The sequence below is a fragment of the Phoca vitulina genome, unplaced genomic scaffold, assembly GCF_004348235.1.
Source record: "Phoca vitulina isolate PV1807 unplaced genomic scaffold, GSC_HSeal_1.0 scaffold17, whole genome shotgun sequence".
Classification (NCBI taxonomy): domain Eukaryota; kingdom Metazoa; phylum Chordata; class Mammalia; order Carnivora; family Phocidae; genus Phoca; species Phoca vitulina.
Genome location: NW_022589720.1, coordinates 26,902,759 through 26,914,246, shown reverse-complemented (window position 1 = coordinate 26,914,246; position 11,488 = coordinate 26,902,759). Strand labels below are relative to the sequence as shown.

The window sequence follows — 11,488 nt, the reverse complement described above, 5'->3', positions numbered from 1 at the left end:
CACTAGGGGCTGATGCTTGGGGCTGAGGTGCTAATCAGCTGACCTTAAATAAGGGTTCTCCTAGGTTATCTGGGTGGGCGCCATGTAATCACAGGGGTCATCTAAAGTGGAAGGCGGAGTCAAAGTCTGAGATTACAGATGCTACGAGATGGCAAGGAGGTGACAGAGAGTGAGAGACTGTGGACCACTGCCTGCCACTGCGTGTGACTTGGGCGAAAAACACCATCACACCCCGGCGCTATTGACCTGCTCTTGGGAAGCCACACACATATGCTTATGAATGCACCAAGAATCAACAACAGAGATGCAAAATGAAACAAAAGTTTATTTTCTGCAATACCTTCCGTAAATTACAAAGGCAAAAATGCTAACCTACAGCATATAACTTTTCAATATTTAACCAGAGTACTTAAAATAAATATGCATCCTGAAACAAGATAAAAGGCTACACTTTGTCAGGCGTCCTACAAAATGTCTCAAGTTTTATACTCTGCAGCATTTCTGTGCGGGGGCAGGAGGAGGGGTTTGCTTGTATTAAGGGCTGTGACAAAAAGTCCTTTCACATTTCTTTGGAGCATTTTCGAAACTGCTGAACTATACACAACTTAAGGAAAGTAACACCAAGCTTGAAAGCCATTTTTGCTTTGCTGTCCTTGGTCCTCATCCAATAGAGATGAACACATCCTCCAAAACAGCCTAGCACCCTGTGTGCCCAGGCGGCCCTACGGCACGTGGGCCCTGTCAGGGCAGGCCTCGGCCCTTTCCATTATATACCTCGGAGAGGTCCATGCTCAGCTGACATCCCTCCTTAAGAACAATGCCATAAGGAAGCTGCGATCAAGTTCAAAAACACTTTTAACCTGAAAGTAAAGTGAACAGAAATACTTTCCCCCATGACCTTTGCTATGCACCATCATGTGTACCATATTGGGATTTTTAGTTTCAACATTGGAAAAGTGATCGGTACTAACAGTCCTTCCAGAGATCATTTTTACAGGCGCTGGTAGAGCTGGGGCATTCAAAAATACTCAGTGGGTAACAGGAGGATTTACCGTATTCAGAAATGTGCTACAGTTCCAAGGACACAATGGCAGAACGTCTAGGGATACCGGTGGCAGCTCGTGTTGAGTTTGGAAAAGGAATAAATACATAACTACCCTTGGCTATAGCGGAAAACTCTGAAGAAAAAGTTAGGCTTTAAAAAAAAGTCGCAAGCACGGTTACCTAAAAATACTTTGTTAATAGAGTCTAATGTAGATTTCACTTATTTAGGGGTTTAGCTACGAAAACATCTTTTAAGAGCCAATAAAAATATTGTAGAGAAAAAAAAACACTTTTAAAAAAATTGAGGTTAAGAACCATGAGGCATTTCTTTTGGCTGTAAACACGCAGTTTACTGTCCCTTGTTGAACACGAAAGTCTGGATTCCTGAGCTTCGCGGATAACAGCAGGAGGCCAGTTTGCATAGAAAATCTGCACTATGTCAACAGTTTGCTTTAAAAAGAACTTCTAAGGACAATTTGCTTTTGTTTTTCAACTTCGGATTTTAGCGAATAGTCTCATCACACCATGGGACCAAGGAGCGAGCAGCGTGATGAGCTATATAAGGCAGATGGGGGGAAATGATGGAATGAGAGTTTTTAAAATCCACAGGATATCACAATAAAGGCTCTTCAGCGTGCACCACATAACTAGTGCCAGACTAATTTGGCCAAAAGTTGAATCGTGTTTTAGGATTGGAAACCAAAGGCAAAAAGAGCCCTCTGGTGCTGAATGGCACGGCCTGAGTGTGGGAACGAAAGCCACGTGGAGCGCAGGTGTCAGCATATCCCGCTGGGACCACGAAGCCCCTCAGCCGGTCAGCCACGGAGGAGGGTGCCCACTGCCAGCACCAGGACCAGACCCCCGGGTGTGTTTGACCCCAGCTCCGGAGTCGGAAGGGGTAACACGGTGTGTCACCTCGGCTGCTGAGGTCTCTAAGCGGTTCTGAGGACAGTCTCCCCCAGGGCCCGGTCCTCAGAAAGCTGCCTTTGGAAAGGGAAAAAGCTCTGCGAGGCCACGGCGCAGACCACGAGTGAACACAATGGCAGTGGCTGCCGGCAACTCCAGATCTAATGCAAAGATGGACAACAAGGGCGCAGTGTCCTGCCAAGGAATCCATTTTACTTCTTCTGGGACTGGTTTTTACACATGGTAAGGATCTGCTTCAGTACTTTCTGGACATCTTCGTCCATCTGGCCCTAGGAAATTCAAACAAAGACAATCATTAGAACCCAAGTTGAGTCCTGGCGGTCTGACCCCTAGGGAATGTGATGGCTGGCTGAGATGAAGCCCTTGGCTATTCCCCCAGATCTTCCAAAGGAATGTTAGCCCTATCGATCCCCACATTTCTATGAGGGACTGAGAGAGAGGGCCCTGCTCTTCTCCCTCTGGAGGATGATGAGGCTGGGTCTACCAGAGCCGCCAGGCAAAGGGTTTCTGGGTCTCAGTTGCAAATGTGAGCCCAGCTAGCCAAGCCACCAAGAGTCATGCGGTGAGACCGTGCTGACTGCTCTAAGAACATGGGCACGCCTGAAAATAAAGCCTAGGCTCCTCCTCCTGGTGGGGGTGGAAGCCACATCCTCCTTCGTTTCTCAACAAATGATGAGGCGGCCCTCCATCAATGGTGTAGGGCTCCTGACAAAATCCAGAGCAAAGCAATAAGCATTTTAAAGCTTCTCAATGTAAAAGATTCTCCTTGAATTTTCATTTGTTCTACTAGTTCAGCGATGGGAGTCTGGGTGACATCTGCCGTGGTATTTCCTTAGGATGCCCAGACACTTCACGGGCTGTTAGCGTACCTGCACGGCGTACAGAAGGTGCATTCTGTAAACAGATATGACCTCCTGGTGGTGTTTCTTGCATTCCTGGAAAGAGATGGTTTGACACTGTTAAGAGCTTAGGAGACCTTTAAAGAACAAAACCAAAAAACTATAAGAAAGCTGTGGCCAAATGCTACCCAAGTGATTTCCTCCCGCAAATGCTAGCATATGAGGCTTTTAAAATTGGTGTGGGCTCACTGGGTTGTATATTTCTGAACACTTGTCACTATTTGTAGGGAAACATTTGTCGATATTCTTAGGGGAAAAAAAATCTACCGATTTCATATTTTTGGTATGTCAACTCTAGGAGAAAATTCATGAAAAAGTAGTTATTACATAATCCCACCTTTGTTGCAAAAAAATGTTTGTATACCTACTTATGCAAATACACAGACACATTCTCACAAAATAAATGGTGCAAAGAAACATACCAAATGCTAAAAGTGACCATCTCTGAGTGGTTGGATGATGGACTATTTTTATTTACAGAAACTTCTCCAGAGTCTTCTGTATTTTCCAACTTCTCTACAATAACCAAATATTAATTTAATTTTAAAAAATCTATTCTTTTAAAAGGAGCTATTGGTTTCTCACTATTTGGCCAGTCATCGAGTCCCCAGGGAGCTCAATTATTCAGCTGTCAGAGTACCCAGGAGACGAACAGGGTGGTGGCACCAATCTCAACTGGTTCCTCAGTACAGCTGTTCATGCTTGTTTCTCCTTGTTGAGTTATTATTCCAGTTCCTCTCAGTAACTATTTCAAGAATCTTCACTCAGCTCTGAACTTTTCTAAGGAGATGGTTTTCCTCCTATTTCATGATAAAAATTGAGACTATCATATATAGATCACTTCCAAAGTCTACAAAAGTCCATCAATACCCTTCTCACCTCCTTCCTATGAGTGTCAGAACATGACATGTCCTTCCTATTCAAGGACAACCTTGAAACCTCAGTCCTTTGGAAGGTCACACCATTAGAAGGTGGGCTTAGGACCTCCCTCTGTGTTGCTTCCTCTCACCTTTTGGATACCTCCACTCAATTATTTAAAACTTCATCTTCTGGTCATTGTCCTCCTTTCCATCCCTGTATCTGTCATCATTTGGATGACGGCGATACCCACATGCATGAGCCACGAACACCTCGGTCTCAGTTTCCCCAGTGTCCACCTCAATGACTTGCTCCTCCTCCTTCCAGCCATACACTCTCACCTGCCTCTGTCATTACCTCTGAAATCTCAAAAGAAAGCACCTCACCCTCTGGTCACCAGCTCCTCTCTTTCCAGAAAATCTACTTTAGGCTTCCCCTGCCTCCTGCTGTGGTTCTTCAGCCCATCAGACACTGGCTCCTTGGTCACTTCTCTAGGACAGCCCACTGCAGTCCGGATTCCACCCCACCACCCCACTGGGTCTGTCTTTGCCGAGGCTGCCAAGGGCCATCTAAATGTCACATCCCAGTCCTTGCTGCCTCCGACCTATCCCTTCAAGACTCAGCACAAGCATCACCTCCTGCAGGAAAGCCTTTCGAGACATTTCCTCTGTATGCCTGGAACATGTTGGACAACTCTCTACCAATGGAGGCTGACCACACTGAAAATATGGAAAGTCACTGAGTATAAGTTCGGTGAAGGTGGGGACTGTGTCTTACTCACTTTTAGATCATTAGCGCCTTGTAGAATATCCATTAAATGTGTTGAAAATTGTAAAAATGATTGTATGAACCACCAGCATTTTATCTATAAGTGTGTGATAACCACTTCATCAGAAAAATGACCTGCACAACACAACAGGGAGCTGCTTCTCCTCCCCTGATCAGTCCTTCACTGCTAGAGCTGGTAACACAAAAAAGCTAGTTGTGTACTCTGTGGCCAGCCAGCGTAAGGACTGCAGAAACCTGAATTCACCACTATCAAGTCTATACTGAAGACATCTTACAATCTAGGTCCTGTTTGTCAATGGAAACTAGAGATAGTCCAGGACAGACCAACCCTTGGCTTCACGTGGAAAATGTAACATCCCCGTGTCAACTAAAACTTTCACAAATGTTGTGGGAGGTGAAATGATGACCCTCCAAAGATGTCCGCGCTCCAATCCCCACAACCTGTGGAATGTTACCTATATGGTGACAGGGACCTTGTAGTTGTGATTAAGTTAAGGATCTTGAGATGGAGGAAAAGTTTATTCTGACTATCTGGGTATCCCTTAAACGTAATCACAAGGGTCCTTATAAGAGAGAAGCAAGAGGAGGAGGAGATGGGAGGGCAGAGCCAGGGGTGGAGTGATAGGCTTTGAAGCTGGAGGTAGGACCCATGAGCCAAGGAAGTTGGGTGGCCTCTAAAAGCTAGCGAAGGCAAGGAAATGGATTCTCCCCTAGAGCCTCTAGAAGGAACCAGCCTTGCTGATACCTTGCCTTTAGTGAAACTGATTTCACACTTAACATCTCCAGAGTGTTTTCTCAAAGATTTTTATTCATTTATTTGAGAGAGAGCAAGAGTGTGAGCGAGTGCGATGCGGGGGAGGGGAAAGAGCAGAGGGGGAGGGGAGAAGGACAAGCGGACTCCGCGCTGAGCACAGAGCCCCATGCAGTTCCATCCCAGGATCCTGAGATTACTACCTGAGCCAAAAACTAAGAGCCAGACACTTAACTGAGCCACCCAGGCGCCCCGATCTCCAGAATTTTAAGAGCACAGATTTTTTTTAAAACCAAGTCTGTGTTGGTCTGTTACAATAGTCATAGGAAACAAATACAGACACGAGAGGACTTTCCCAGGTCAAATAAGGAGAGGAGCCAAGAAGCAGCTTCAGATGCACAGATACACACCTATCAGAGATCCTGGCCCCTAATAAGAAAAAGTTCTTGCCACTGCCAGAGACAGTAATGACCATGGGAGAAAGACGGAGAGGGGGTGAACAGTTAGTGGATGCGTAACCACGAAGCCTGTGCCACTGTCCTGCCGATTCCTCCCTTCTCAGAGGTCCGGGTGACCCATCTTGATGCAGGCGACGCCCGGGGATGCCACCACGCCCTCCTCCCGCCCTCACCCTGGAAGTCTTCAGTCAGTTTGCTCTGCGGAGCACCACTCCCATAGGTTGGGACTCTTCTCACCCCAGCCTGCACCCCTCCCATCTCCAGCTGAGCTGGTGCGTAATGTGCGCGGCCCACCGCCCAGCAGGCAGGGAGAGAAGCCCACTCACAGCCAGCTGGTTCTGGAGCTGTTTGACCTGCTGCTGCAGCGCTTCCAGCTGCTGACTCTGCCTCTTGGATGAGCTTGCGGAGTACGAGAGCTGTGAGAGGCTGTTTAGGGCCTCCTTCAACTTGGTGACTTCCTTCGACATCTCACTGATCTGGCGAGAAAGGAAAACTATCAGTAGGCAAGAAAGGGCCTGCAGAAGCAAAATTCCAGAGCGTTCCAAGCCTTGAACAGAGCCTCTCATTGGCCTCTGGGACTCGAGACTTTGGAACAATTTCTTTTTTTATTTTTTAAAGAAAGCCCATAAAATGAAATAGGTAACAAAATCAGCAAGCCCACATGGCCCTCTAAGGCCATTATATTCAAATAAGGGCCCCGGATTAAATCTTGTGCTTTGAGGCATGAGGGTAACAAACGCTATGGCACTGATATCCTTTTTCACTCTGAAAGGGGGGGTTGTTGAAAAAATAAATCAGAACCAGGATTTTAGGCATCCTTTATTTGGAGACAGCTATGCCCTCTTCAATAGCGCTGACACAGGCAATCAGGAAGAAGTTCTAGGAACCCTGATTTCTCTGGACATCTTGCTTTATAGTAAACACAACTCCCCGCAACCCAGCCTCTGCCTTCCGAATCCCTGCCCCCTTGGCTTTGGAAGCTCTTTTTGAAATCTTCATTATATTAAAGGAATAAATGATCAACAGTGCTCTGACCAGCGCCCTTCGGAACACCTGACCCAGGGGACTGGGGATGCAGAGCCGATTCAGGCTCGGCACTTTTCTCCGAGTTGCCCCCTTTGTTTTCCTCCTTCCTCCAAGCCATACCCAGCCTCTCTCTACTCACCTGCTCCCCCCAACCCCTGCCTTCCCCTCCTATCCACCTTTGCCAATGAGGGCCAGGGAGGGTGGTTCTTCCACTGACTCAGGGGAAAGCTCCTGGAGCTTAGGGAAGCAGGATTAAGTCTGGGAATATTTAGGTTTCCATATGATGGAAGAATCTTTCTGGATTCCATAAGAGTTGAAGTTCAAGATGGGTCACAAATGCCTTTCAGTTTGTGGGTTCACTTCTGATCCCTGCCACTTGGCAGAGCTGTAAAATCATTTTAAAAGGGAAAATATGTGCACATGTGAAAATGCTTTAATATAAGGGGACTGATAGACAATCAGTGGGTTTTTTTAAACAGAAATGTCCCACCTACTATTCTTAATGTGGCCGTGGGGACAGATGGAGTCACATGCAGAGCTTTTGTGCATTCACAACAGGTCAATGCTAACCAACGCTAAAAACGTTAACTGTGGGAAAGGCTTGCTAGCTAGAAATGGGACAGCAATGCGATCTCACCAACCTTCTTGTCTTTATCCTCCTCCAGTTTGGAAGAGCTCTCCGACTGTCTCTTCATGTCTTCCAGTTCTTCCTGAGCATCCTGGAATTGTTGACGAAGTTCATTTGCTTCCTGCTCTTTGGCCTTTAAGAGAGCCTGAATATTCTCCTTTTCCCTTTTCATTTGTGACACCTCACTTCTTATCTGGGTAAGCTCTGAATGGGCCTTCTCTTTCTCTTTTACCGAATCCTTCAATTTTGAGGCCAACACACTCATCTCACCTTCTAACGATGACTGGAGCTTTGCGTAGGCAGACCTGGGCACCATGGCGTCCGTCATAGCGGCCTTCTCTTCTAGGAGCTGTTTCTCCAGCCTTGCCACTTCTCCTTCCTTGCTTGCAAGGTGCTCTTTGAGACTGCTTATTTTTTCCTCCATCTCTTTGGCGGTAGCCCGCAGCGTGGTTATCACTTGCAAATGTTCTGTGATGGAGACAGAGTTCTCTTTCTGGGCATCCACCAGCTGTTTGAGCTGGGTCAACTCATGCAACACCTTTGAGTACTGAGACTTCATTTCGGACAGGGCCTCTTCTGCCTTAGCTCTGGATATGTTTGTCACTTGCAGCAGTTTCTCATGCTCCGCTTTATGGATATAGTCAGCTGTTACGTCTTCGAGAGATTTCCTCTTCCTGTAATCCTCCAGCTCCGCCTGGGCTTCTTTGTACAGCTGGGACAGCTCGCTCACCTGTTTGTTGAGTTCATCTATCATCCTGTTCATGGCCTCTTTCATGTCCCCGGCTTCGTCCCCAGCCTCCTGGGTCGCCTGACTCTTTAGGGCATCTTTTAATTTCATGATTTCTTCTTGGGCCTCTTGGTACTTCTCAAACAAAAATGCTTTCTCCTTATTCATGTTCTCAATAACAGAGCAATACGAACTTTTCATTTCCTCGTATTCTTCCACGGGAGGCTTGATGACCATACCTTTCTCCCTCTCTACAAGTTTTTCTTCTAACTCCCTCACCTTCTCTTTATTTCTTTCACTTTCTTCCACTGCATTCTGGAGGTCCTGCTTTAGCACATCTATTTCCTCCTCGGTGATCCTTAGCTCTTGGAGACGCGAATAACTGTCCACGCTTTCGGGCGAGACGAGGCCCAGTTTCATTTGCTTCTGCACATTGAGGACTTCTTTCATTGCCTCCTCGTACTTGCTCTGAGTTTCTTTCAGTTTCTGGCTGAGGTCGGAGCCGTTCTCGGAAATCTCCGCACTGTTTACGCACACCGATTCAGCCCTTCTGGACTGGAGCTCGGCCCGGAGCTGCTGCTTCTCCACTTCAGAGCTCTCAAGTCTCTTCTGCAGGTCTTGTAAAATCTCTTGTAGTTGCTGAATTCGGCCATCGCTGTCGCAAGTGGATTTACTCGAGGAATGTGGTAAGACGGGTGGAGAGGATTTGGAGTCTGGGGGAGAGGTGTCACTAGGTTTGCCCAGGGGTGGAACCAAGTCAGTTTGAGTGGAATGGTAGGATTCAAAGCTCAGGTCTGCTTCTGCCTCCTTGGGTGACTTGGCCTGGGAAAAAGGCAAGAAGGAAATGGCACCAAAGATGTGGTCAGGTGAGCAAGCAACTGGAAGGAGAGAACAAATCCAGAGCTTCTGTATCGGAGAGCCACAGGGTTCCTTTATGTGTACTCTTGCCCCATGACAAAATATGGTCCGGGACATGAGAGGCAGATTAATGACTCTGAGCTTATTGTATGCTCTATTAGGACTGCTGATGTGGGCCACTTTAAAAACACAAGATTTGTTTTGGCCCTAAAGCCTCTGACTCATAATTTTTCCTTTGCTTATATTATTCCAGTTGCCGAAAGGGGCAATGGGCTTATTAGTACAGCTACTTCTTATTTAAGTTCTTAAATCTGCTAAATGATCAGCTCTACTAAATGAATGGGTAATTATACATGCATACGCACACACACATATACATATATGTCATCTATAACATAGACTAAGCATATAATTATGTATAATTGACCAATTTAGCAATTTACAGAAATGTAGTTAATGAATACCTCCTTTCTCAACAGATAATTTGAAACCGTAAAATGCTCAAGGCTAACTATATTAAAAAAAGAAGAAACTATATGAGATGTTTAAAACAAAGTATCATCTGACTAACCTGAAAAAACCCCATTGTCTGACACTACAGAAGAGTCTGTGGTAGCAATCTCTGTACCCACCTGTAATTTATCCTGTAATTCCTTATTGTGTAAGGTAAGAGAAGCGACTTTCGCTTGCAACAGGACAAGAAGATCTTGTTGGTCAGCTTCAGAACTTATATCCAATAAGCTATCAGCACCTTGGAAAAGTGAAAAGCAATTTAAAATAATATTTAAAAAAATTAAACCAGTCCTTCTCTGACCTTTAACCAAGTCACTTTCTACCCAATCCAGGGCTTATTCCTGGTCCTGACTATGAAAGAAAGCCTCCAGCAGCTGGGTAGACAAACAGCAATTCTCGGGTCCTGGGGTTTCCTTCCTGGGGTATTCCCAGCACAGGACCAGAGGCCTGGACGCATACAAGCTCATCTGAAAACTGATGGGATTTGTTCATATATTTTCCATTCACCTGATTAAGTATCGTACCTTGGTTGCTTTTTGTTCCTCCCATGCCTAGTAAGTCTCATTTCTGTGAATCCTTTTAGAAATATCCTGGTTTACTTCTTATCCCTACCACCGTTACTCTAGTTCAAACTTTATCACCCGGCTTGGAAATCCTGCAAACAGCGCTGTAACAAAACTCTCTCTCTCTCTCTCCATAGTAAAAATATCGCCTTACTCAGGCTAATCTTCCTGAAACATGCTTTGATAGGGTCAGTCCTGTGGTTCAAGTGCTTTAATCACACTCTCTCTCCAAAATTAATCTCCAGACTGCTTCCTCGGGTTAAGGCTTCCATCATCTGGTGCCAATGTACTTTTTCAGGTGTATGGCCCTTGATCTCTAGTAACACATCTTCCTCAGATCCAAACTTTCCATCATACCCTCTATATTCTCAACACAAAGCTGCTGCTTTAATTCTTCATGCATGGGCGCCTGGGTGGCTCAGTTGGTTAAGCGACTGCCTTCGGCTCAGGTCATGATCCCAGAGTCCTGGGATCGAGTCCCACATCGGGCTCCCAGCTCGGCGGGGAGCCTGCTTCTCCCTCTGACCCTATCCCCTCTCATGCTGTTTCTCTCTCTCTCTCTCTCTCTCTCTCAAATACATACATAAATAAAATCTTAAAAAAAAAAAAAAAATTCTTCATGCATACGACTGCCCTTGCAGCATCTCTTTGGCTAGGTCACTTGTAGGCATCTTTCAGGACCCAGCATTCGATGACCCGATGACCACCCCACCACGAAATGGTCACCTCTGGATCCCACAATCCTACTGTCGGTAAACCACCACTTTTTGACATCCTACTGATTATCATGCTGAAATGGCATCTAAAGCAATGCTATTCAATGTGCTGAGACAAGAACCTTGTTTCAGAATGTCATTCAGCACACCTCCTCCTTCATACAGTGTTCCTATGGAAAAAAAAAAAAAGTGCTGGACAAAACCGTGTGCTTAGCAGTATCGCTGGATGGCTTTCTGGTGCAAACCCCTTATTTCCTGTAGACTGGCAACAGTTTACGACCACAATCTGAATAGCACTGACCTACATTCTTTACCATTATTTTATTATTTTCTCACAGGCATTTAATGCAAAGATGAAAACTTTACTCTTAATTTGGAAGGATACAAAATGACATTTCTTCATAGAAATGTTTACTTCTGATGTCTGGTGCCTAAACCACAGCTTTATAGAGTCCCCTTGACATAATGTCTGCTGAGTTTGGAATAAACCAGAGGACTGAGAGCATGACTGTAATTCTAAACTACAGAAATTACTTCTCAAATACAATGGAGGGGTGCCTGGGTTGGGTGAGTGTCCGACTCTTGGTTTCAGCTCAGGTCATGATCTCAGGGTCCTAAGATTGAGCCTTGCATCAGGCTCTGTGCTCAGTGGGGAGTCTGCTTGAGATGCTCTCTCTCCCCCTGCCCCTCCTCCTGCTTGCACACAGGCTCTCTCTAAAATAAATAATTAA

At 45.8% G+C, this 11,488-nt stretch overlaps 1 protein-coding gene across 8 annotated transcripts in view; it reads right to left on the bottom strand.

The window, feature by feature from the left end:
* Window positions 1–305: 305 nt before the first annotated feature.
* The window catches only part of RAI14 (retinoic acid induced 14), a 138,733-nt gene continuing 127,550 nt past the window's right edge, over window positions 306–11,488 (bottom strand). For all 8 annotated transcript variants that reach the window (XM_032415134.1, XM_032415137.1, XM_032415139.1 and 5 more), the window contains 5 exons: window positions 9,598–9,716; window positions 7,394–8,929; window positions 6,053–6,202; window positions 2,841–2,906; window positions 306–2,240 (listed from right to left, as the gene is read on the bottom strand). In XM_032415134.1, coding sequence (XP_032271025.1) covers window positions 2,163–2,240; window positions 2,841–2,906; window positions 6,053–6,202; window positions 7,394–8,929; window positions 9,598–9,716 — 1,949 coding nt within the window. In that variant the 3' untranslated portion in view covers window positions 306–2,162. The remainder of the gene's footprint in view (window positions 2,241–2,840; window positions 2,907–6,052; window positions 6,203–7,393; window positions 8,930–9,597; window positions 9,717–11,488) is intronic.